General features: G+C 44.0%; 1 protein-coding gene and 1 pseudogene across 3 annotated transcripts in view; both read right to left on the bottom strand.

Moving 5' to 3' along the window:
• The window catches only part of ATP8A2 (ATPase phospholipid transporting 8A2), a 562,260-nt gene that overhangs the window by 202,485 nt on the left and 331,793 nt on the right, over nucleotides 1-27,982 (bottom strand). For all 3 annotated transcript variants that reach the window (XM_037058854.1, XM_037058855.1, XM_037058856.1), the window contains 2 exons: nucleotides 5,013-5,196; nucleotides 1,033-1,143 (listed from right to left, as the gene is read on the bottom strand). In XM_037058854.1, coding sequence (XP_036914749.1) covers nucleotides 1,033-1,143; nucleotides 5,013-5,196 — 295 coding nt within the window. The remainder of the gene's footprint in view (nucleotides 1-1,032; nucleotides 1,144-5,012; nucleotides 5,197-27,982) is intronic.
• LOC118995898 (uncharacterized) lies at nucleotides 18,347-18,445 on the bottom strand (annotated as a pseudogene).

Here is a 27,982-nt window from a genome sequence, read left to right as displayed (position 1 = left end):
ATCCGAAAAGGTTAATCTATGCCTTGGTTATTATTTCTGTCAAGAGTTGAGACATCACACAAACTAGCCCAAGAGTTGAGAAACCAGACACAAAATAATCCATAGTAGAATGAGATATTAACACCATACACAAGCAACATTGCTTTTCTATTTCTCCATAGTGGGACCGCCTGCTTCCTCTTCTCTGGACACATTCGGAAACCTGTCCGTCCCAAAGGCCTCCACGCCACGCCTCTGCCCCAAGCTGTTCTTATAGGAGAAATGAGGTGGCTGCCACTCCCACTAAGAGCAAAGTGCCTTTTCCACCTGTTCCTGGGCCCACCCCCTCTCTACCTGGTTCCTCTAGCAAGCACATTTATTTTACTTATAACCGAATCTGCACCATGAAACACAGAGTGACAGGTCCATGAGTTCACTGAGATATTTTAAATTACCTAATTACTGGTTTACTCTCCACTTACCTCCACACCTGCCCCATATCCCACTACAGGGCACTAAGCAATAGTGCCCAGATATCCCCAAAACAATGAATAAATGCTCAGGAAACTTGAGGATTCCATGAGAACTATAGCAAGAAATCGGGCCCTTTCATTCTAGTAAAGAAATAACCGACTGGGTGGCCCAGAAGTCTCAGTGCCCATGCACAGAGGTGCAGACACTGCTGCCAGGCTCTGATAGCCCTGTGGGTGACAGCAGCATCTACTTGGGGGGGAGAGGAACACTGGAAGGAGAGGGCCTTCCTCCCCTGGGCAGGGACAGCTGAGATGGGGAGCCAGAGGTGGGGGGCCCGGGGCATGGCAGCAGAAAAGGGCTGCCGACTCCTGGCTTTTGTTACACAATGTGAGGACCCACATCTGGAAGGGGTCCCCAGCTTCAAGGAGGTTATGTGTGACACAGACTTCAATACGTCGAAGCAGTACCTATGCTTTAACTTTACATTTGTAAAATCATCTCTGCAGTTACTTGAAACACCACAGATGCCCCATGGAAAAGGCATTCATTCCTCATCAAGGAACAGTCTGAGCGGCTCACCTCAATAATGTAGAGAACCACATTCTTGTAGAAGCAGTACAAGATGCACTTGGTCACCCGGTTGTAGCTCCAGGCACCGTGGACCAGCAGAAGCTTCTCCAGGTAGGAAAACTGAAGGAAGAAAATAAAGTTCAGAGGAGCCCACCATTTAGGAATAAAAGTCACACAATGTCCTTTGAAGGAAAAATCTAGTCGCTTACGAAAATGAAAGGCCAAGCTTGCAGGCCTAAGAAGAAGAGCTAAAATCTCTCAAATCTATGCAATTATCATTTCCCCCAAATATTCATCAGCTGGACTTCTAATTATTATTCTCATAAAGATCTATTTCTGTAAATGCTTTCAAAGGGTCTTAATATTAGAAGAAGATGAACACCACAGTGGAAGGAAAGTACAGTCTGAATCAGAACCCTCAGTCACAGATTCCATGGTAACAACAGAAGGGACAATGTCGCCCATGCAACAGCAGCCTTTTGAAAAAGGGATACGCATATATACACAGCCAATTCCCACTGTCAGCCTGCAGGTTAAAAGTAGTTACGGACACACAGAGACTCACAGACAAACACAGCCGAACACACGCTCTGCCTCCACTTCTGTGCCCATTTTGTTCTCCTTTTCTGCCAATTAGTACAGAGCACCTCTTGCTACGGTGCTGTGCAGTCAGGAAAAACAAAACCCAGTAAGCAAGCAGCCACCATACTAAGTTGAGAGTAATGTAATGGCTCTCCCAGTTTGAAACACACAGCAATATCCTAATATTCCAATAAAATAATTGAACCCTCTCTGGGCACAGGGTCTCTGAGCACCACCCGATCGGGTCCCCACAGCCTCCCCTTGGCCTGGCCTGGCCTTCTGTGTCCTGTTTCACAAAGGTCCCAAAAAAGGGTGAACATTGAGCTGGAGGGAAGGAAATTAGGCGGGTTTTTTGCTTGTCTGTTCATTTTTGGTTTTGTGGATTGTACTGTGTGCTGGAGTGAATGCCCTGTTAGGAACGACTCTGTTTAAATGCGCCGTTTCTGTACACCCAGTGAGCCACACACCCACCCTGAACCCCCCGGTTGCCTTGAACTAAAACCCAATTCCCTGCTCTGAGTCGCAGGGCAGTCTGGAGCCCAAACCCCACAACGCTCCTGAAGAGACCACCGGGTTGTGTGGAGCACGCCCACAGACGTTAGAAATTCTTTTGCTATCACAAACTTCCTATTAATTTCAGATTACTTTTGAAATTAAATTTAACTATCTGTAGGAGAGACTAACAAGATACAATATTTTTAAAAATACATGATTTTCAAGAAGGAACCACACAACACTGTCCATCAGCCCTAAAGAAGAGGACTCAGTCTGATGTGGCCCCACTTTTCCATGAGTTCTCTCACCTGCATATTCCAAAAGCTAAATGACGCTTCAAAATGGCAGGAGTTGGTGCACATGGAAAAATAAAACTGCCCATAAAGGCTCATTAAGGATTCCCACGGGGGATGGGGAATCATAAAATAACTAGCTAGACAAATAAAAAGGAAGTCTGTATCCAACCTGGACCCCTGATGGTCCATTTCAATGGGCAGAGAGAACATCTGCTGTACTCATCCTAAATGCTTTGATGTTAGTGCTACAATGATTTGTTTTCAGAAAAAAAAAAAAAAACCCAAAACACCATCCTAAATCCAAATGCTGTTTTCATGAGGTGTTCAGGAAACGTCAGGAAGGTAGGGGCAGGAGGGGTTCTCTCCCGTGGACGACAGGCTGCTGAGGACGTCCGCGGCCGGCACGGGCTGCCCACGGGCGAGGCGGCAGATCAGGGGACAGTGTCCGTCTTGGGAGCAGCCCCGTGGACAGAAGCTCAGGCGCCAGAGCTTTGTCTACATCATAATTTTCCCAAGGACAATTCTTTAAGCTAAATCTTCTTCTTCCTTATATAGTCCTTCAGGATACTTTCTCAAAAACCCAATCAAAATGGATTGGATTCAGCCACATTAAAAAAAAAACCAAGCCAGATACAGGCAAGCTGTTAACTGCAACCAAAGACATTTATCAGTTGACCAGGGGCAAAGAAATCCATCAAGCTGTGGCCTTTCCCTCTCAGTGATCATACAGGGAGCATATGGCTGGGTGGAGGGGCTGTGAGGCGGGGAGGAACACTGCCCTAATGTAATGGGCCCTCTGCCTCATTATGAACAGGACCATGGAGAGGAGAAAGGAAGAGCCATGGACATGGGGGCCATCCATCAGCTGGGTGACTATCGTGCTGGAGAGGGAAGAAAACAAACCCCTAAACAGAGACAGAAAGCCCTGCTCCCCTGTCTGTCTTTCTTTGATGCTTTTAATTGGAAGAGAGCAGTTGCTCCAGATTCCACATCCTATTAGTATGCAGTTTCAATAAAGCAGGTCATGGAATCACCCTTCCCTAGACATTTAAAGAAAACGACAGACAAATATTTGCCTAGAACTCCTAGGAAACCTCTAAAGATCCCTCCCAGCCATATGATGCTATAACTCAAGTATTTAATAATGCTGGGGTGTATAACATCCACACTTGCTGACAGACTACAGGAAGTGTGAGTCCCCCAGGCCTTGGTGTAGTTGACTCAGGAAAGTAAATGGGCAGGTGTGCAGGGCTGATCTCCAAGGTCACATGCAGATCTGGTGTTCTCCGGCCCTGGATGCTTGGACCTGAGGCAGGTCACCTGAAAGAGCCCCAGTTTTCCCACCTGTAACATCAGAATTCCTTCTACCTACTTTGAGCAATTACCTTGAGGATTTATTTGAAATCAACCAAAGAACAAGATTGATTTCATGCACTTTTCAGAGTCATGAGGATTTGTAATTCCTCTCTGAGTTTGCAGAACCATGAGCTGGGAGGGAATCGAGAGGTGATCTAGTGCAGAGCACTCCTTTGGGGAGGTGGAGCCCCAGCGGTGCAGAGGACCAGCCTGCAGCCCTGGGGTGACTGGAAGCTCTTTCTTGTTTTATAGGCAGCCCCTGATTTCAGCGTGAAGAGAGATAAAGCCATTATTACTACTTTTGTTCATATGATGACGATTAACACAGTCTCCAAAAGACTAAACACTGGAGAAAGGAACTCTAGCTAATCTGCAAACAAGCAGCATTTAATCAAAACATACTGCAATAAGGAGACAGGAAGAAATATTCTGTGTTCCTTGCCATGTCTTTATTTTCTGTGCAATCATTCAGGCCAAATGGCCTAGATACGTGCCCTAAGGGTCAGGAAGTTGGCTGGCCCTTCGCTTTTGGGCTATCATTAAGAAGTACACATTTCTTTTGTTCTCAGGCCACCTGTGCAGTAACTAGTTTTATCAGGGGCCTCTGCAGGGGATATCCTGTCCAGAGAGGGATGAGATGAACTTGGCCTAAGTGTGGGAGGCTCTTCCCTACATATCCTGGGGTACTTAGGGCCCAAGCCAGTTCATGCTCTCAGCAATTCACCTCACAGCGGTGGTCCTGGGCAGTGCCCTGGTCATAGCTACAGGGAGAATGACAGCTGTAAGTTACCGCTTCCCTTCATCTTAAATGCCTGGTGACAGAATGTTCTAGCACCTGTGGAAGAGGGGAGATGCCACCATGGGAATTACAGAGTGGGTGTCATGAGCACACAGTTCTTTGGCACAAGGTGGTGGAAGGAAAAGCACGCAAAGCAGATGCATGAGTTGCAGGTAAGAGATTTACTAGGAGAAGCAGAAACCTGTCTGTCAGGAAAGATATCTTGCCTGGATGACAGAAAGGTTGGCCAACCCACAACTAGCCAGAAGAAACCTGAGCAGCAGGACAGGGCCCACAAACTACACAAGACCAAGACTACAATGACATTCAAACACACTAGCGATTTCACCTAGGTGGCAACCTCAAAGCAGGTGGCAGAATTCTCAGGGCTGGCCTGACGGACTCAACACCAACTAGGCCTTTCATGCCCAGCTGCCATCTCCGTGCATGGGACGGAGCAGCTGGTCAGCCGTGCCTCTGACCTGAGCGATGGCATAATCCGAGTTGTTCGTCGCCTGCATGCCTTCATTCCCACTGATTCCCACACCCACGTGGGCCGTCTGGATCATGCCGACGTCATTGGCACCGTCCCCGATGGCGAGGGTGATGGCCTTTACCCGCTTCTTAACCACGTCTACTATCTCAGACTTCTGCAGAGGAGACACCCTGTGGGAGAAGAGGGAGAGACGATGACTTTATTGGTCTTTCCAGAGGAAACAGCTGTAATCTACATTTAGCCGCGTGAAAAGGGCAGTCACTGGACAATTTCCAAATTCAATACATACGTTTTACGTTCACGTGCAAAGAAGCTCTCAGAACACAGTGGCTTATGGCTTTCAAGTATTTACCAACATCACAGATGAAATATACAACTCAAAACAAACTTAAAACACAGCCCATTTATGCCCAGTGGGAGTCACACGCGCAAACTCCCCAAGGACTCATGCGCCCTGCTGAAAGATACAAGCAGTGAAGCTGGCTACAGCGGCCTCAGGAGGTGCCTTTCCAGCAAATCGGAAAACTCACACAGACCCTGTTTCTGTTTTGGTGTCCATCACCCACAACCTGGGGCTGGCAAGGGGGTTTCCCATAAAATCTGCCTTCACAGAAGGGAAAGTAAGCTGGCAGAGCTTGAGAACGCAGAGAGGGGACCACAGTAAGAGGAAAGAAGAAAGCCTCCTCCAACTCCATCCCAGAGACAGAGGCAGCCGAGGCAGAGGATTTAAGAAGGGGACTCACAGGGGCCAACAGTCTACTTAAGGCTTGAACTGCAGCAGCAGAGCCCAAAGGGGAAGACACAGCAGCCCCTACCTAAGAGTGGTTGTTCTCACGAGGACTCGGGGAGGTGGGCTAATGCTCACAAGCCTTCACATTGTCTGGGAAGAAGACCCCATATAAATCTATCGGGTCTTAAGCATAGCAACATTGATTACATGAAGTGTTTGTTCCGAGTATAAGATCAGACAGCACAATAATGTGATAAAACTACAAGTACTTCAAGACTAACTTATTTTTATTTTAAATTCTGAATTGGTAAGCTGATTTGGGAAACTTACTGAACCATAATAACACACACACACACACATACACACAGGGTAGAAGACCTCTTTGGGTTTCCCAGAGGCACCGGCCGCAACCACACATGGACTGGGCTTAAGAGCTAGAATAGACACTCAAAGACCTTCCCAGGAGAAATATGAGCTCTCATACGGCCAACCCACAAAAATGCTTGTTTCCAAAAGAAAACTTAAATCTTAGCAACTCTGGAAAGAAGAGTGTTTGGTGAGACAGCAAGCTAAATTTAAAACACAGGTACTCTGAAAGCTGCTGCTCAGTTACAAAGAAATAAAAATTAGCAAGTTAAAAAAAAAACCAGAATCTAAGTTTGAAAGGGCTTTAGCAGCCAAATTGTGTGATGTAATACCTCTTTTCTCATTTTCACAGGGATTTTCAATAACGAGACTTTACAGCCTCCTGGGGTAGTTGCAACCACAAAAAATTATTATTATTACTTTTTTATTGTTAATAAGTATACTTAAAAAGTACGAATTCTTCCCTGTGGGCTACACTTTCAAATATTAGGAAGGTGGAAATATAAAGACACCTATCACATCTCTCCTCCCGAAGCTCAGGTTCTGCTGGCTAAACAGTGTCAGGTCCTCCAACCACTATTTCAGAGGCATGCTTCAGAACTTAAAAATAGGTCCCAAGTATGAGCTTCTAGACAGCTGAGAGCAGAGCAGAACAGGATCACCAGCTCCCTGGTAGCAGAAGCTAAACTGACCCTGACGTACCCTCACACGAAATTGCTGGAAGCTTTACTATTGTTTATTATTGAGCTTCCGGCCAACTAAACATAAGCGACTTTAACACACAGGGCCATGTGCTGTATTCCTTCTAAGTCTGAGCACTGCCACTCAGAGCCAAGGGCTGATCTTTACATTCCTCTGTCTCTCATTAAATTTCTGATTGGCAGGTAGGCAGACACAGCCCGCAATTCTAGTTTTCTATGCAAATGTGGCTTCTCATTTTATTTCTGAGCTCAAAAGCAAAGATCAAACACTGTGTGGAGAAAATGACCTAGGACTTGAAGTTGAAGGACTGAGCACGACTTTTCCTGTGTCCATACAAACTACGTCAACAGGAAGAACAACTTTAACAGTCCTTGTCTTTTCATTAATGAAATGGGGAGAATGAGAACCACCCACTTCATGAGACGGTTGTAGCATATTAATATCTATGTGAAACCATTCTGCTTACTAGCAGGCAGGAAACAAATGCTATCTCCTACCCCACCTGCAAAACCTCAGCTGTTGGGAATAAAAAATGGACACACCGAAGACCTACGTGCTATCTGCCCCATGGTTCCCAAAGTGTGTGTAGGTATTCTGGGGAACCATAGGGGGGAAATTATATATTTTCAAGGTGAATACAGCAACATCTCTCAGGTAAGGGTACCAAATAGTGGCTCTCAGTGGCCCCTGGCCCCACAGCAGATCACGCTGCATTCCTTTGCACGATAAATCCCTGTGGACCTGAATGTCATGGCTGCTATGACAAAAAGCAAACGCACTGTGAATACATCAGTGTAGACCAGGAAATGAGGGAGGCAGGGTCCACTCTTACTCCAAGCTTTGAAAAATTATACAGTGCTCAGTAGCTGCACCCTACCATGTGGTCAGTAAATGGTTATGATTATTTGAGAAAAAAGGAAAATAAGTATTATTTCTTACATTGAAGTGTATTATTATTTCAAGTGTCTGCTAAATTGTTAGGACATAAATACTCCCAAAATTGTTTGATCTCTCCTGCTTAATAGTTAGAAACTGTTTCATTTCACTTTTGACCTGGGGGTTTTGCAAAGGAATTACTGAGACACTGCAGTACTGGGAGTCCAGAAAATCTGGAAACCTCTGTGTTAATCACTTCTCTCTATGGTTAATCACTCTTTAGGTACAATCATTCATCCACTAAAGTGGAACTTCACCTCATGGTACCATCATTTACTCCCCAACTCTTCTTCTGCATCTATGAAGCTATCACAAGAGAACATGGGACAGCAATGAGCCTGCCTAAGGCTGTGACTCCTTGAGGTTCTACCTGCCACCCCAGTAACTGAGCAGTCTGGCCTCTTTGCCAGCACACCTGGAGTGGTCTGGTGGGAAAGGGAACCTAGGGAGCAGGAGGGCCTGTGGGCAGGAAGCTGGGCCACATGGACACCACGCTGTGGGAAGTTCAAAGGGCTGTGGTGGTGGAAGAGGGAAGTTGCCAAATAATTTCAAGGTTTTCTTTGAGGTTACAGTTGTTGCTTTTTGTTAGGGGGGTTAGCAATAAGCCAGCCAACGTACAAGACAAGTAGCAAGTCAAATACACTCACTATGCTTGCCACTTGGGATTTAGATCTCAGGAAAGTCAAGTGATCATTCTGATGACTTGAAAAGGGAAAATCTTGAAAGTCCAACAGCTGCCTTTTCCCCAAGAGCAAAAATAAAGAGAAAGCCTGACCAGGGTGCATAAAGTAAGTCATATCCCTGTGTCTTGGAAGCATGACATCCTCATCAAGAATTACTTATGTCCTCAACTGTGATGCCTTGAGAACACATGATTCAAGCACACGCCAGGGGTTCACAATGGAGGTTGAACGGCTAACTCCACAGAAATGAAGAGGCACCTCACACACTATTTTAGTATGCCAAGTCACCACAAACACGAACCAGCTCTTTTAAAATCTTGATTTGTGACCTGGAATCACATGCCACATGTAATAAGTATTCCAAGAACATAATATACATTCAAATCATAAAATAAGGATTCCTGTTCACATCTGAGCCAAGTGCTTTGGACACTTCTATACCATATTTTGGTGCATTACAACTAGAAATATAAATTCAAAGATCTTTAATCAATTGGAGAGGTATTCTACCCACTTTTCTTTTGGCTAACATAATAGAGCCTAAAATAAAAAATGAGTTTTCCATCTGAGACTTTCAAACAAAAATCCAGGATTCTGGACTATCTCATTTATGAGATGTGTGTCCCCAAATTTTAAAGGTCACTTTCTTTTTTCAAAAGATTTTATTTATTTTTAGAGAGAGGGGAAGGGCAGGAGAAAGAGTGGGAGAGAAACATTGATTGTCTGCCTCATGCACGCCCCAGGGACCTGGCCCGCACCCAACACAGGCGTGTACGCTGACCAAGTATCAAACCTGGGAAATTTTGGTTTGCAGGATGACACCCAACCCACTGAGCCACACCAGTCAGGGCTAGAAGTCACTTTCTAAAGGAATTTCAAGTATAACACCAAAGGATAACCGTTGGTGATGACTGCTTTCACAGGATTAATGATCGTGCATCAATTTGTCTGATTTACAAAAGCCCTGGCCTCAAGAGAACTTTTTAAATTCTGACATTGCAGCATCATTTGAATACACTTAAGTCCACTCCCTTTTCAGGGCTCAGCTGCCGCATTTGTCAGAGAGGGGCTGGGCCTCTAATACTGACAAGTAACCTGAGTTCACCCGAGCCAGGGGCATTAACAGAACTCTGCCCAGTCAGTGGCGCCCACGACAAATTCAGCCAGAGCCACAGTTCTTCCTAATTAACCAGCGTCACCCCATACTTTCACTAACTGGACTTCAAAAATTCTTTATTCCAAATGACAGTCCTCATAACTAATGAAGAGACTGGAAGGCCAGTGACCTAGATCACCGAGTCTCCAATTTTCAGCGAGCATCCGAATCATCTAGAGATCGTAAAGCTAGAGATTCTAATTCAGGAAGTCTGGGCAGAGCCAGAAAATGCACATTTTTAAGACTATTTTTATTGTTGACACTCTTATAGATGTCCCCAATTTTGCCCCTTTGCCCACCTCTACCCAGTCCCGCCTTTCTTCTCTCTGGCCATCACCACACCATTGCCTGTGTCTTAACAAGCTCTGGGAGATGTCGTGTGACTGGTCCATGGGCCCTGAGGTAGCCAGCAATGGCCTGGACAAGATCACAAGTTCTCTCTGGGTGAAATGTTTTGATCAGCTAAGCTTACATTTCCATAGTGCAAGTTTTCACGGAGTGCCATTCAATAATCACTTAGCAGAAGCACTGACTTCTGTCCCCTTCTTTCAAGCTTTGCACATGTAGGTTCTTCTTTGTTCTTAAATCCAAACTATTAAGTACAAATTTGGGTTGGGCTTTCATTTAAGACAGTCCTCCAACCTGTGTTATCTCGCATAAGAGGGTGAGAGGAGAAAGCGCTAACCGGAACAAGATATCCAGTACTCCATACGTTTTTTTTAGAAGATGCAGAAATACATGATCTCATTTTTGAAAGTTTCAATCTTCCTGGTAACCAAAAGTTAACAGCCTCCTGAAAGAGATTTCCTTCGATTAAAAGACTTTGAGATAACATGGTATACCTTATTTCTTATAGCAGTCACTGATCCAAAATGCTCGAACAATTCCAGCACCTTCAAAATTCTCATGGAGAGTTTGTAGATACACAAACCCCTAACACATGAGCCTAAAATCCAAAAATGATTAAACTATCCGGGTATCTGTCTAATGAGGGCGGCACTGGCTGACCAACGCCCATTCTGACTCTCGGGCTCTTTCTCCAAGTGCATGCAGGGCACGGCTCAGGGACCATGGGTCTTCTGCACAGTCACCCCCTCTGAAAAGTCCTGCATCCGCGCTCTGACCCTCAGTCAATGTGTGACTCTCTCAAATTTAATCTTACGTCCCAGTTTTTGGTACCTCTCACTGGAGGCCCAAGCTCCAAAGGCAGATAATTTTGGCAGCTCGGGATGGTCCCTAGAGCATAGGGGCCGACGTGAGACTGCAGGGCAGGGGCAGCAGGAGGAATGAGAGTGAGTCTAGGTGAACCCAGCAGGTGGCTGAGACTAGCTTATGTGTAGGCACAAAGAAGTGAAATTTAAACTCGATCACTCAACAGATCTAAAGCAGACTTTGGTGCTCCCTCATTACAAAAACTTACACACGAAGGAGCTATGTTATACATGAGGAAGCCACCCAGGTACCGCTCCAGAAAGATGCAATAAGTGCAGAAGCTGTTTGGGTTTTATTGCAAGGGAGACGGGGCCTGACCGAGAGGCAGCCTTGTAAGGGTGGGGGTGCCCGTAGTAGGACAGACACATTCTGAAAAGCAGGCCGAGTGCTGCAGAGAAAGTGCAGCCTGTGAGCTAAGAGGTCTGAGAGCGCAGCCACACGTTTCCCGTCACATGAGAAACACATTCAGGGATGAGTGTTTCCAGCTTCGGCTGCTTCAGCCGTGAAGGTCCTATCCCATCCCAGCTATTCCTCCAGAGATTCAAGTGTTATAAGGACCATCCTGGGCAAGCATTTCTCTCAATATAAAAAAATTGGGTTTTCTACATAGCTACTTTTCTTGCCCTAATCTCATCAGCTCTTTTGTGAGCAGACAAGATGATGAACCGCAAGGGAGACAACATGGACTACCGACGTTTCAAAAACTGATCCCCAAATTATTTAATAGGTTTATTTATTTCTACAAACTCTATTTATTCAGTGTGATCAATTATATCCCTATGTAGGATGTGTTTGTCTCTCTGCCCTTCACGCTGTTCCTGTCCATCCCTCCATTCACCAGACCCTAAACACTAATTCAGTGGGTGTTTAATACATGGTGACTAACCACCCAAACAGTGGCCCTAATACTAAATTATATCTCTAAGCACAACTATAAATAATGGGAAAAATGCAGTTCCACTTAAACAAAAATACATTTCCTTCCATATAAACAACAGACCTAGAAACACCCTGCTGGTGTGTAACTGGGAAAGACTGCTCCTACTCACAGATGGCAACGAGGAGAATGACGCAAAGATGACTGGACCCCTCTGTGAGCTCTCAATGTAGCATCTGTGGAAAACAGTAAAAAAGACCCCACTTTTTCTGTGAGCTAGAGATGGACACTGCAAATTCCCAGATCAAATGTGCCAGCGGTCTTGACTCTTTTCTAGTAGTATCCTTAAAAACATTACAGGGTTATTGGGACAGTTCGTAGTGACACAGAGCCAGCAGCTGTCTCTGGCCTCACATAAGGCCCTCCTGGGAAGAGTGAACCTGTAAGTCGGGCCTTCCTGTTTCCAGTGGCTCTTCGATCATTATGCTTTGACTGTTATGAGCCCAGAACTAGCCCTGTGTACCGTCTTGCATAAGCACTTCAAGGGGTTAACAGACACTGGCTTACCAAGTCTTTACAAATGGTCTCAGGGTTGTCAGGGGATGCAACTCTTCCAATCAAGTGTTTATATTAAAGCACCTCGCCATGTACTTGCTCCTTGCACAATGGTTTAAGTCTAAAAATTACATTTTTTCATAATCTCAAATACCTCAGTACCTTTGTACTATTAACGACTATTCAACACAGTACCTAGTAGAATCAGCATTTAACTTGCTGATTAAATAAAATGATGGACCTATATCTCATTATCAGTGCTAAAAATGTACATGAAATGATTATGAACCCTCATGGGACCCTGTGAAATACAAGCCCATATGCCACAGGATTTCTTGGGCAATGAATCTAAGTGCCCAGATGTGCCAATGACATTCCTTATTTTGGTAAAATGAAACATACTTGCTTTGATAACATTCCTGCATTTTCCCAGCATCAGTCATAAGGTCGGACGCGGCTGCTGACGTCAGCGATAAAGTCTGACGTGCCGGGTGAGGCAGGAAGCAGGCAGCTGCGCTATGATCTGGCTCCGTATCTTGGTGGTGCAATTCTAGGATCACTGTATGTGTGTATATTTGGGCCTATATTAAATTCAAGTCACAGAAAGCTTAAAATTTCCACGGCATCTCATTAGTACAAAGATATTATTGTATTACTTTAGCCAGTCATTTTAAAGATTTTATTATCCTTTTGGAGTCCAAAAGCAATACAGAAAATAATCTCCATGATCTCTCTCGCACCTACCTCTGAGTAGTAAATTACTAACCAAGACTTCTATAAGCCAACAAAGATTCTTTCTGTTGGGACTAAATTATACTTTTTTCCCTTTTTATCCAGTTTTATTCTTCTTCCGAACAATGTGAAAACTATCCAGATGAGTGGCGCCACGCCAGCACAAAGAAAAACCCGATCAATCAGTGTGGCACGGCGCACTCGCCCTCTCTTCTGACGCCCTCTCTTCCGACGCCCTGCTTCTATCTATCTTTCTGTCCTCGTGCATCGCACAGTCCGTGGTCCCTGTCCATTTAAAAGAGAAAGCGTACAGGGATGGCTCCACAGGTGTTTAACTGTTGAAATCACACAGGGACCCAGAATAAGGGATTCAGTGCTCTGTAGCTGCTGCTTTGGAATTCATAGGAATTGTATCTTTGAACTCATGTTTTTAATTGAATTGATAGGGGTGACATTGTTTAATACAATTATATAGGTTTCAGGTGTGCAACTCTATAACACATCATCTGTATATCGTATTCTGTGTTCCCCACCCCCAAGTCAAGTCTTGCTCCTTCACCGTTTATCCCCCTTAGCCTCCTCTGCCTCACCCACCCCCTTCCCCTCTGGTGATCACCACACTGTGCTCTATGATGGGCTATTTCTTAATACCTTCACCTTTTTCACCCATGGTAGAGGTATTCATTTTTCAAAAACACTAGGGTTAAATGTTTCCTCATTCCATAATACACTCTTTAGGTATGACTCAGCTTTTTAAAATGGCAGCTGAGTTCTCCTTTACACCTACCACACGGGGTGCGGGGTGGGGGATGGGGAGAAGGGGAGGAAGGGAGAGAGAAGAAAAAAGACAGGGAGAGAGAGAAAGGAAGGGACAGCAAGGTATAATAGAGAGAGAACATGAGAAGTTCAGAAAAATGCTATTTAGATAAATATGCCACTATAACAATTTATTACTATTGCTACTAATAATTTTCTTCCTGTTTAAAAGGTTCATTTAACTCATTCATAAGTCTTGAAGAGGCCACTGATTATCTTAGTGTTATACACACAGAGCCCAAAATTTGGCCTTGATTCTTTTTTTAGTACTGGCCTTGAAAAACAATCTTGCCCATGTCTTAATTAAAGTATTCTGTACTTTCTTGCACCTTGAATATACAATCCAGAGCTTAAATGTAAATAATTCTAAGACAGATATTCTTATAATTTGAAGTCACTCTTATATGGCCTCTAAATCTTGATTTCAAACTCTAAAACTCTTTTCTCAACCAACGGAAATTTTAAAGGGAAGGAACTCTTAACAACTAATTTGGGGATGGGGTAGTATATTTATTACCGCTCTTAATCACACATGACGGGTGACCGCCGTCACCGCCCTATGAGTGTTCTCTTCTCTCCAGTCCGGGAGGCAGAGACCAACCATTGTGCCATTGTGAGTGGAGAGGGAACTCGATATTCTTTATTAACTGAACAACAACCTTATAACCTGATCCTGTGCCGTGGCTATAAATGCTGCCTGGGCAGCTGAGGCTTTGAGAGTCGCTTTCAGAGAAAGGGCGGACACCCTGTCTGCTCCAGATCAGTTTACTCCGCAGCCAAGAACGGGCCCACTTTGAAATGAGTATACCCTGCTTGGAGCCTCAGAATTTATGCATCTGTACTTGTGTCCATGACAATTTTATCATGCGTCCAGGAAACGGAGCAATCAAAGTAGCACTCAAACAGGAGCACGGCTTCTGAAAGCCGAACATCTCCACTAAATGATGTAGAATATATTAAGATCTGGGCCACTGCATGTTACGTCAAAATTTAATAGGTTGTATGTTGTGAATTACATGCAGTTTTATATTCACTAAAATCAACTGGTTATAGTCTGTTTCTTTCTGCACCAGGCTGAAAAGAATGGAGCAGTCCAGGAAGGCTGGGATTTAAATAAAAGATATTAGATCCTTCTGTTCCCAGGCTGAAACAGGGATTAGAGTAACACATTTAAATACCTTAATGTTTTTAGCACAAAAAGCATTAATTTGATACTCTGTTTCCTTGAAATGCTTTATTAAGGTCCCCAAGACCCTCTCAGGAGTGTCTGCCTTCCTTGAACTTAACATACATTTATTGTTCTCCACTGCAAATTTCACTAGTATTTCAAAACAGTGTGCCTGGCCTCTGCTGTGGGGAAGGTGGGAATAGGAAGCAGAGCGGAGAGGAAAGCTGAGAAGTGCTGGAGTTTCGACATTTCAGAACAAGCTTATGGCTCCTTCAGGACCAGGCATCATGAGCTCATGCACCACTGAAAATTGATGACGACCAAGGTGATTTTAATTAGACCTGCCCTTTACCTATCACCTGTACCTGGAACAAAGGTCACCTGATAGCCAATCCAATAAGTAAGCTGCCGGTAACCACTGTTCTCTGGAAAAAGCAGGGCAGCTAGTGCCCTGCCGACCTCCAGCCCAGTCCCCACCTCCCACGCGAGAGCCCCGGGAGCCACAGGGGCGGCAGTGCCGGTGCCACACGCGCTGGCACACCGGGGAGCTGGTCCATAGAGTAATGCTGCTCCTTCTCTTCTTTTCTTCTTTTTTAATTTGAAAGTGCAATTTGTTGGGTGGGAATGGAGTTCAGTTTGACAAAGCTCTTTCTTCCAAGTCGTACACACCCCTTCTCAAACCCAGAGCCCGTGTTTAATAAGCCGCATGCCTTGATCTCAGTGGCAGGAGGTGATAATGGTGTTTTAATTGCCAAATTTGTAAAACTGTTTAAACAAAGAGATACATCTGCACAAACCCACAGAACGTACGACTCTGAGAACGAGCCCTTACGTAAACTGTGGGCTCCGGGCGATGATGCGCCAGCGCAGGTTCCCGGGCTGGAGCAAATGTGCCGCTCCGGTGGGGGTGCTGATGACCACGGGGCTCCGACCCTGTGCCAACAACGGGGGTGGGGGTATGCGGGAAACCTCGTACCTCCCCCTCAGCTTTGCTGTGAACCTAAAAACTGTTTTAAAAATTAGTCTCTTTTAGGGAAAAAAGAAGCAGCGGCATCCCAGCATCCTCAAACTGGAACATGAAAAGGACACCCAACGATTTTCTACGTCTGCTCAAGTCCTAGAGAGTGACACAGAAAGGTTGGCAGACATCAGGCAAAAGGGGTAAGAGGACCCGGTGGTAGGGGACAGTCCAGGCACAGTGGTCCACCACCTGATGGTCTGCATAGAGGCAGCATGAGCCCCAAGACACTGTGCACCTGCCGGTAAGATAAACTGCAGCGGCCAATTCCAATGGTTGTCAAGCTAATCTATTGCAAGGCCGAATTTGTAACTTGTTCCTCTGATTAAGACCATCATTGAACAAATCTGGTCTGAAATAAAAGGAGCTGTGTACGTCTGTCTCCATAGCTGGGCTATGAGCTGTCTGGTCTTAGGGATTTGTTTTATTCATCTTTACATCCCATAACACCAAACAACAGTAAGTACCAAACACATGTTGGTTTAATTACTTGTTTTTTAATGTTTTTTTAATGTTAAACACAGCTCTCTTACTCCTCCTTCTTAATTATATTTATTTCCATTTCAGGTTCAAGAACACACTCATCATACCATGTGAACAACGATCATCTTGCAGTTAGATCACAGGAAGTGGGAGGGTGAGGAGTATTTGCTCATTACAATGCCTATTCAGAGAAGCCCAAGTCTCAGCCTTTGTTTGAGTCCACCTGGCAGCTATGCTTCTCAGAGTAATTACTACATGAACGGACGTGTGTATCAGGCTCCCATCTTTTCTAAGTAACAGCCATGACCTCAAAATCAAGTGTGCCCTTCGTGGAGTTTGATCGGTGGGGTTGAATGCTACCAACACCTGCCCCATTCACCTGGCTGGCAGCTGCAGTGAACCAGCAGGTGAGACCACGCGGCCCACAGGACAGAAAGCCTAACCCCGAGCTTGGAAAGAAGATCAAGACCAGGGCTAGTGAGGTGCACAACCACTTGGGTTGGGGCTAGTACGAGAGCAGAGTCAGAAGGAAGAGAATTCCAGGCAAGAAACTGAAGAAATAGAGGGAAGGTGCTCAGGAGCACACACAGCAGGAACTCCTGGCTCTATGCAGAGGTTTTTAGTTCTCATTCTGTAACAATGGAGAAGGCCAGACAGGCCTTGTAATTAGATCCAGCCTGTGGCTGAAAATGGGAGTCATCCACCAAATTCAGGGTCAATGAGGGAATGTAACAGGGACAGCTAAAGCAGTGTCACAGCAAGCAAAGTTTCAGTGGACATGCTCTCCCACACACGTGCACACACACACATACATAATAGTATCTCATTAAATTGAATGTGTATACACTAAAGAGAGAATCTGAAGAAGTGGTATCTGTGGTGTTACAATTTTTATCACTCAATGTCACAAAAATGTCCTATCACCCACTTAAATCTGAGTGACCCAGTTTCCAAGGCAAAGTGACAAGTGCATGCCAGACCTTCGTTTGGGCTCCAGCGGTATGAAGGTGAGAAAAGCATGCACTGTGTGTGTGCAATGAAACCGCAGAAATGGTTTTTCTTTGTGTTTTTTTATTACTTTATTGTTGTTCAATTGCAGTTGTCTGCATTTTCTCCCCACCCCTCCCCCATGCCATCCAAACCCACCTCCCTCCCTTGCTTCCTCCCTCCCCCTTGGTTTTGTTCCTGTGTCCTTTATAGTAGTTCCCGAAAACCCTTCTCCCCACTGTCCCCTCCCTCTTCCCCTCTGGCTCTTGTTAGATTGTTCTTAATTTTAGTGTTTTTGATTATATTTTGTTTGCTTTTTTCTTTTGTTGATTATGTTCTAGTTAAAAGTGAGATCATATGGCATTCAAGTGCGCCCGATCTCGTCTGATCTAGGAAGCTAAGCAGGGTCGGGCCTGGTTAGTACTTGGATGGGAGATTTTTCTCTTTTTGTCAAATGACCAATGCCCAGAGTTTACAGAGTAGAACCAGATGCTGTGACCTGGGGTCCAAGGTGATAATAACTGATGTGGGGAAGCCTTTAGGGTCCTATGGGTTGCTAAGAAAATTCTACTCTTCCTCCAACAGTTTCCCCCCACTACCTCTTTGAGAGTCTATTCATTTCCCTCTAAGTTTTTGGTGTGCTCACTGTTAAAGCTGTAAGCAAGGGAGAAAATAACTCAGATGATGACCATTTGTGAACACGAAGAAGAAACGGTGGGAAATGCTGCCAGGGTGAGGAATCAAAGGGTGTTTCAAGGGGGTGGGGTATAACTGGGTCCCTGCCTCTGTTTACCAAGATGTAATACTTCCCTGGTTAAGGTTTTTTCCTTCTCTGTGACCAGCGATGAGAATTCCAATGTTCCTTAACCTCTAAACTTATCCTGCTTTTTCAAAAAAGGAAAAATATGGAACGCTTCATGAATTCGCAGGTCATCCGTGGGCAGGGGCCATGCTAACCTTCTCTGCGTTGCTCCCATTGTCGTACATGCCCAAGGGACTATTAAAACTATGCTGTTTAAGTTGAATGCAAAAATACCAGACATCACACAGTAATCGTAATCTTGGCGCAGCAGCAAGTGCTGCTTTAGCCCATGCTACTTCTTCATCGGTACCTGGACAGAGCGCCTCCCATGCACTGGCTGACTTAATCCTCACTGCAGCTCTGAGAAATCCATGTCATTCTGACCATCTCAGAAAGGTCAATACCATGTGCCAAAGGCCACAGAAACCTAACATGCGGCCAAGACAGAACCTAAATGCACCTGTCTCAGTCCGGCATTTGTTTGCGTGCTCACCCAGCTGGTACACTCCTGGCAACTGTGGAAGCAGCCATTTGGACACTCTGCTCGGCAACAGGGCCAGGCCACGCTGGAGACAGGGAATGTGCTAGAGAGCTCCTACTCAACACCGTCAGAACACAACAAGGTCGCCTTATCCCCCATTCTCAGCTTTCTGCTCAGAACTTGGGGATGACACCACTGCCATCTGCCTCACAAGAGAGCCATGAAGACCAAACACAGTGCACAGGTGGACAAGCATTTTGAAAGGGAGGATAGAAAAAATCATATCTGTTTCCACCTGACACTTGGACCAAGCCCCGAGCACCAGGCATCACATCTCCACGGAGGACACCATCTAGACCCTGAGCTGGTCCTGGAGGAAAATATTCTCCCCCCATAAATCGCTGGCCTTAGGATCTTTAGCATGAAGATGGGATGAAAACCAGCAGAGAAGAAAATTTTGGCTGGTGTGTCCCTGTTTGCATGTATCATCTCTTAGAGTTCTGTACCGAATTGTGTCCATGTGTAATTTCATATAGACATTCTTTATATGCTAACCCATTAAATTATATAATATAGTCACACTAATATTCAAGTACATTGAATATGAATACATACAAACACAGACATGGTTGCAAGTTCTTTCAGGGTAAAGACTGTGTCTTCAGTTTCTAATCGTCCATACGTCTGATACGGCGCTTAGAATACAATGGTATTGCTAATCATGCCGACGGGAGACGCAGCACAGAGGCAGCAGTTCTGATATGTACGGTGAGGGAAATGGCACGTGTGGAAGTTGGAAGCAGAGAGCAGATGGAGAACAAAGAAAGAACTTTGGAATGATCAGAACTGTACAATTAGCCCAAGGTATCCTCACACCCTAAAATGATGTCCATTGTTCCCTGGAATAAATTACAAACACACAAAACACATATAACCACTGTGAGCACGATCTTTGCCTCAGGCAATGTCAAACACGGGGGACTGATGCTTTTCAGTGTGCTTTTCACACACTGCAAATGGGGTTTCTTATTACTCTCATCTCCAAAAGTAAAACAGAATAGCCAATACCCCCATTGGGGTCCCATCAATACAAGTGAAAATCTATCAACAGCTTCACTCTTTCCAAAGCAAATGGAGAGAAACTAATATAAAAAATTTCCAAGCCTACCTAATTATGTAAAATGACTCCAGAGAAGCCAAAAATAGAATAACCCACTGCGGGAGTTAACCATTTTCAGTGAGCCTAAAATAATCCTAATGAAATCTGTAATGTCCTTACATCATAGATAATCTATTGCTATTGCAAATGAAAAAAAAAGAATCTAAAAGGTACTTCATCTCTGAAATGATGACAAAAAATACAACGAGAAATTAAATCACACATTGAATGTGTTCTTTATATTTGATCTAAACAATTTGAAGAGCGAAGGTCCGTCTGCCTCTTTCTGACATCAGACAATTCCCCAGGACGTTTACTTCCAGGGGCTTTATTTGAATACAAACCTTGAGGTAGAGTTCTTCTAAAATTGAAGGCATTAATTTTCATTCAAAGGACAAGGTTTTCCAACATTATTGAAAAGACAGTTTTGACTGCTTTCCAAGAAGCTAGCTGCAGCCCATTAAGTCATATTATTAAAAAATCAGTTAGGTTTTTCCCATTCAAAATGTCTAAAACTTGAACTTTTTCTAAGAAGCAAACAGAAGGCCACTGCTCCCAGGAAAGATAAAAAGGATGGGCCTGGGCAGCCCGCGCAGTAATGAGCCCCTTCTGTCTGACTCGCCCACTGACGTTCCGGAGCCGCAGCAAAGCAGTGGTCAGAGCCAGGGCGTTTAATAGGCACATAGAGTCGTTGTCAGTTTTTATTGCACATTTTGGGACTCTTTATCAGCATATTATGTAGTTTAGGTCATTAGTAGAACAAAGAAACTATATTAAGCAATCCAGCTCTGCAGATTGCAGCAAACTCGCCAACCAATATAAATGCATGGGGCAATTAAATTCGATGCGGAGAGATAGCCTAATGCCTCTGAGGCGCTACAGCGATAAGACGGGGCTATCAATCCCGACTGAGTCAAGTGGTATCTGCAGTGCGCCTAACAGCTCTTGGAATAAGTCACACAGACATGGTGCTAAGTGAAAGGGGAGGAGACCAACTTCTTTTCAAGTCCTTGAGTGAATGAAGGAGAGAAAAATATACACGAGTGTTGGCTTCATGGACTTTAATGGTAATTAGGAAATAGCCATTTTCTATTTCTTCCAGATGCTATATGAACTAAGGGCAAACTTCTCCTTAACTCCAGGGGCTAAGTTTTGACACAGGGGGCATTTCTCTTCTGCGTGCACACCCACTCACCAAGCACCAGGGGAAAGGAGATCTTCATGCAGGCAAAGAGAGGCTTCATCCCAGAGCACTGCCTGCCGACCTTGGGGCTGCCAGTTCTCATGGGCACAGGTCTCTAAGCAAGAGACTGGGAGATGGCACCACAGGCATGAAGAGGTCATCCCTCTCTGTCACCCCATGGAAACCAGCACCTAGTTACTGTTTCACGTAACCCCAGTGCCCACCTCCATGCCTGGCACATGACTGTCTCTCAGCTAATATTTGTGGACTGACCTACCGCACTAGAATGAGTTTCCAAACCTACAGCTGCACATCGCTCTGGTCTGGAAAGAAGGCAGAGTAATGTATTCATTAAAGGGAAGGGGAAGTGAATAACCACACAACCCAGAGTGTCTGGCCAACATTCATGTGAACCAGCACTGAGCTGGGCGCTGAATAATCCAGCAATGGTTTTGTGGATGTATGGAGGTCGAGACTAAGGGGCAGCTGTGGGACCACACACCGTGAGTGCTATCACTCAGCCTGTGGGCTCCCAGTGTGTATCAGCCCGTCTGTTTGTGGTTCCCTATCCCAGGTTTACTTGTTGTTTTAGCTCATATAGTGTTCTTGTATATGCAGTCGGGCTAGTATTTCTTTGAATAGTGGAGCCCCAAGTTCACTATATTACCTGACCTGGTCTGTCCCTTCTCATAAGGCCCAGCTTGGCAAAGAATACCATGGGAGTGTCCGAAGAGCCCACGGTGACCCAGACCCCATCCCTGCCTCCAGTTCTCTTCTCTCCAGTAAGTCAGACCTGAGTGCTTCACACACCCCTCCCGCCAGGTGGGAAGTGAAGACTGCCAGAACCAGAGTTCAGCCAAAGGTACAGTGGAGAGTGGTGAGTAAAGAGAAGAAGACTAAGGGGGGGGAATCACAGAAGCCTTTCTCTTAGTTCTGACAGAATGGATAGAGAAGATGGCCACACAGACGGAAGAACAGTTCGGGTAAAGGGAACAGTTTGAACAGATTTGGCAAAGACTAAAGGGGCTAAAAATACATAATGCCAATGTGTGAGTAAACAGGCTGCCGAATACACTACCGATGGATATATCCAACTACACGTAACTTCTTAACCGTCACTTCACTCCAGGATTTGGGCTATAAAAGTAAATGGATAAGCAGACAAGGTCACAGGCATCGCACAGTCGTCAGAGGACTGTTCATAGTACCACACCATTGAAAATGCCATAGATCCAAAATGTACCCGCTGGAACATGGACAGGTAAGACTGCACACACGAGAAAGCTTGGGAAGAAACACTTTAGAAAGTGGTTATCTCTGAAGAGAATGGATTTAGCTACATTATTCCTTCACTCTGTTCTCTCAGTTTCACATCATTAATGTGTATAACTTTTGTAATGAAAAAGCAAAAAAGTTCTTAAGAACCAAAGCTTGATTAAATATTCTTTGAGGCCTTGCTCAATTCCATACTCCTTTTGAAAGGGTTTTATGGCTACCTTTGCCATACATTGTAGCTGTCTAAATCATACTGCATTATACAATATTTATACTCTCACATATTGGATCGGCCCAGAAGTTCATTTGGTTTTTCTGTAAGATGGCTCTAGTAGTGCTTAGTTGTTTTTAACATTGTTTGAAAAATAATTTGTTAGATTGCATTGTGACAGCTGTGATATCACTGTGCATTTTTAAAAAATCAAAATTGGTGAATTTTTGTGTAGCCATTTTAATATTGAAGATGGAAGAAAACACACATTTCTGGCATCCTATGCTTTATTATTTCCAGAAAGGTAAAAATGCAAAAAAAAGGATCTGTGTACTGTATGGAGAAGGGACTGTGACTGCTGCAGACAACAGTGGGGCTGCAAGCTGGCTGTCACCTGGGAGTTAAGCTACGATGTCTGACAGGTTGGGTTTATCTGGATGTGACCGAAAGTCGAGGAGCATCTGTATACTGTGTTGCCGTAGTAAAAGCAAGCAAACAAACAAAGAACTCACTTCGATTTTAAACCCTGGACAAATGAAACAAGAAATTATCATGCTTTAAAATGGAAAGGTTACTACTATGTCACTTTACTGAACTATCAATGTCATCCAAAAAAAAAGATTTCTATTTTTTCCCAAGCAACTCTTCCAAAATAGAAATTTTACATATACAAGTAGAGGGAGCTCTTTATATAACATAAACGTAGACACAGATGATTAGAAACTACAGGGGCAATATTATAGTTATCTTAAATAATTTGTTCTTCTCAACAGTAAACAGAAAACATTGTTTGAATTTCCTCTTCACTTTTAAAGAAAATCTGAACAAACACCATGGGTTTGCTGCCTTCCACTCCTTTGACTCACTGCAGGCTTGCTCTGCTCATAGGCCAATGTGCCCACTGCACTCTTTCCTAAATTCCTCAGTGTCCCCTGCAGAAAGAAGCCTAAGCTTAGGAGATCACCACTCAAGAGGCTTCCTGATCAGGCTTTTAGCCGTGATGGGTATGTCTGCCACCCTGATTGGGCTAATGGTTTCATGGTGTTTGCATATGTCCAAACTCAGCGGATTGTGCATACTAATAATTATGTGCAGGTTTTGTGTATCAATTATACCTTAAAATATATAATAGTTTGTTGTTTGTTCATTTATTTTGTTTCTTAGTTTCCACATACAAGTGAAATCATATGGTATTTGTCTCTTTCCAGCTGACTTACTTTATTTAGCTTAATACTCTCTAGGTCCATCCATGCTGTCACATATGGTAAATCTCATTCTTTTTCACAGCTGAGTAACAGTCCATTGTAGAAGATATACCACATCTTCTTTATCCATCCATCCATTAGTGAACACTGAGGTCACCTCCATGTCTTGGCTGTTGTAAATAATGCTGCAATAATTCTATCTACGGTGTCAGATGGGCCCTAAATTTACCAGATGATCACTCCAGAAATCTCTGATCACTGCATTGTACACTGGAAACTAATACAATGTTACATGTCAGCTGCAATGGAAATAATTAGTTTTCAAAAATATATGAGTCTGGTTTATTCTACCCACATTCCTGCTGCCCTTTTTTTTTCCTGACAAAATCTTCTCTTCCAAACCCCCAGCTTCTTGTCTCTCCTCAGCTGCTCTCTATGCCATTCTGGAAACCAAATGTCACCTCTTCCTTACCGGGTCGCCTCTGCTGCTTCTCCCCAACCCAGGCCCTCCTTCCTGGACCCTCCTTCTATGCCACCAGCCTAACACGGTCCTCCTCTTCCTCTGTACCCCCGCCGCCCCTGGTAAGCCTCCCTCAGAACACTGAAACGACCACTTACATGTCTGTGTTCTTCGTGGGACCTATTCCTGGAAGGCAAGGATTATTTTCGGTTGCATCCTCAGTGCTTAGCACAATGCTTGGCACACATAGTGCACAGATAATAAGCATCAACTTCTGTGTAACGGAAGACAAACCAACAAACCTAAGGACCCACAATTTCATGTTAATAGAGCTATTTTTATAATTTACGCCCCAATTTGCATTATAACTTCATTGTCCCTTAAGGACAAACTCTGGTTACTAAACATAGTCCAGCTTTCAGACTTTGTAAAAATGTTCTCACAGCACCAAACTGGGCTCCCTTCGTTGGACCTCCATGTCCTACTATTGAAATCCTGCAGGATGTATATGCAGAGATGGTGGCGGGGCGGGGGGGGGGGGGGTTCTTCACAAACACTGAACACACATTAAAATCCAGAGGAGAAAAAGAATTTGAAAAGGCTATAACCCAAACCAGAATAACTGCTAACACAAACAGGCCCTTTCCCGAATGTAAGCGGCCACAAGTAATGGCTCACCTCAAAGTGGCCGCAGTGATACTGTTTACCCTCCGTTTGGGGCTTAAAAGCATTTCAACTGATGAACAGGCCCTGGAGCAGAAACATCTCAACTCCTGCTAGCGCCCAGCAGAGCAGTAACTTCCTTTGATTAATTTACCACCACTGAAAGCACAGAAAGAGATCAAACCGGGCTCTGTCCTGAACGATTAAACAAGCCGGCGGTGCCTCCGGGACGGTGTGTCGGCACCAAAGCTGGATGGGGTCGAATGCAAAAGCAACAAATATCTTAGATTGATTAATGCTTATAGGATTTTTTCCCCTTAAATGTCATAACACTTCATTCAATGGTCAAACCAGAGAGTTCATGTAACATTTAAAACAGAAAAAACTTCCAAAAGCTTAAGAAAATTCAGATGTGTCGGGAGGAGAAAAATCAGGCCAGTTCTACAGCCCCTTCCAAACAACCTGGCAGAGAGCTCTGACTGGTTTGTTGAAAGATCTTTAGCCTGGAATAGCATGAGGAAAACCTTACCACCTTCTTTCATTGAAAAATAATTTGTCTGTTTCTTTATTTTTCTTTATTGAAACTATTTAGCCCACTCACAATGTTCAATACTATCTGTATATACTACCTTAGAAACACAGAGCTAAACAAATGCATCTCTACTTAGTTTTTTAAAAATTGGAATTTAACTCAAACTGACTTCCAAATCTGAATGAACTACATGTAAATATTAGTAAATAACAGATTTTCTGAGTGATTAGCTCAATCTGTTTTTTAAAACCCAGTGAATCTTTGTAAAAAAAAAAAAAACAACACTAAGTTATATACTTGTAAAAAAGATCTGAACAAAGGCAGAGAAAAATACCAGCTTAATGAAAACTCAAATTTTGCTTATTTTATAACCCAATGGAACATTTCTTAGGTAATCCAATAGTATTCTCACAAAGGTACTGGTGTGTTTTGGGGCTGCTTACTACTACTCTTTCCTACTCTGTAAAATAGGGATGATGAAGCCTTGGAGGATTTTAAGATTAAATGAAATAGTAAACATGACACAGAAACGGCACACTCTGCCATATTCCATCCCTGCGCAGACACGCTGCGGGGCTAAACGAGCCCACTGCCCAGCACGCCCTTTGCTCAGCGTGCATCCCCCTCAGGGGGTGGGGCTTCACCTCCTGTTTCTGCACAGATCGCACTGTATCTTAGGAGGTCCCTCACATGCAGCCCTAAGGGCAGAGACTGTTCTGCAAGGTTCTCTGGTATGTGGAAGACATTATGATACCCTCTACTACTTCTGCCAAAAAAATGAAAATAGAATCCTTTTATATTTTTAAACTATCATGTGGAAAGACCACAAAAATTTGGGAATGCAAAACTGAAAATCGACTCTTCCACAGACCTTCCCACATTCTGTCCTCTGATAAACATCTATGAGCCCAAAGAGCATGGGCATACGGGCGTGTTTTCTTGCCCCAGCACTCTGGTTTAGTCGGGCTCTGATCCCCTATTACTACTAATGGGTAAAACCAAGGGGTTGTAGGTGAGCTGGCTATAAAGCTTCCACTAACCCCTACTTTTGACTTCTTAAATGTGTGCAGAAAGATAGAAATGTGCTATGCTAAAACTTTCAAAGACGGTGACGTCCTTCCTCATTAAAAATAATTTAAGAACTCTTGGGTGAGGTCAGGAAATGCAAGGAGGAAAGGTCTCATTTTACAGAGGAAGTAGGGGAGCTGAGCAGAGCGAACAGGACCCTCACTGGGCTCCAGGGCTCTCCCAAATGGACCTAAATGCATCTTATCTGAGAGGCCCCGGTCACAGGCATATTTTGAAAGAACAGGCAGATAAGTTGATGATACCACAATGTCTCGAGGATAATAAAATTTCAAAATACCTATGAATTACTCCACCCTGAGTTTGAGTTCGGTTGTAAGACTAAGGCTCTGACTCTGATCTGTCTGTACACAGTATAGTCTTTAAAATGCACTTCTCGTTAAACAGTCCTCAGTTAGAACTGTTAGATCTTCAGCTGCTGAGGGAATGCTGTGCTGTCTTCTTTTTGTTGTTGAGCAAACACGTGTCAGTCTGTCCAGGGGAGGAAGTGTGCTGGTGAACGTTCCTGTCGATACCGATCATCACACCTCCAATGACTGATCAGGAAACATAACAGACTCGACCTGGGTTCATTTTTTTCTCTAACTCTAATGCAGTTTCAAAAGTATTTGAGCACCTATGATACACATAGTGACCTCAAATACTTTTCTACAAAAAAAGACCATTTAAAGTCCTTCCAAGTTCAAATTCCAATTCTTTTAACAGCTTTGCTCAAAGGAACTTTATTTGCCTGTGTGTTAAAGTCACTCTTCTCACTTGCGGAGAAGTCACAACGTCTCCACAAGTTAAAGAACCCACGAGATATCCATGCCATGCCAGCCATCCAGCTTTGAGTTCATGCCACTGCACAAATTCCTACAGACAGCCAGAACACTCTGCGCATGCCTTTCTTGTTCTCACTGGAGTTTTTATCTGTTTTTAAGTTTTTGGAGTTGACTTGGCTTTACCATTAGTTCACTGAGAATGTCACTGAGAATGTCAGTGGGAATGCCAATTTCATTCAGCTAGAAAAATGATTAATATGAATTACATTATCTAGATTTTTAAGTCTTTTCTGAAAAGCATGATCTGCAACGGGAACCTCTTGGGTATTGAATAGCATTTTGGCAAAGGCTCACCGCAGAAAAACAAGGATCTGGAGTGTGGGGAGAACAGCAGAGGCACAAACAGAGAGATCAAGTTTAGTCAGCTTCACGCCTAGTGTCGGTCAAAGCCGGGGGGTCTACTCCTGCACTGTTTCTCTTGAACTAAGTATCCTTTTGAGCACCAAAAAGCATTTCGTTCCTAGGAAACTTGACTAGTGGATGAAATTGAGGTGTATCTGTTAGTTGCTTAACAATACTCTTTTTTTAATTTAAATTATTTTATTGTTGTTCAATTACAGTTGTCTGTATTTTCTCCCCACCCCCTCCAAATAACAGTGCTCCTTTTTAAAGCAATAAAAGTTCTACTTGCATTAAAAATTAATAATGGCACTT

Source organism: Sturnira hondurensis, unplaced genomic scaffold, assembly GCF_014824575.4.
Source record: "Sturnira hondurensis isolate 20B ecotype Veracruz unplaced genomic scaffold, ASM1482457v3 Scaffold0010428, whole genome shotgun sequence".
Classification (NCBI taxonomy): domain Eukaryota; kingdom Metazoa; phylum Chordata; class Mammalia; order Chiroptera; family Phyllostomidae; genus Sturnira; species Sturnira hondurensis.
Note: the sequence above shows the minus strand (reverse complement) of the source record. Positions and strands in the feature narration are given on the sequence as shown.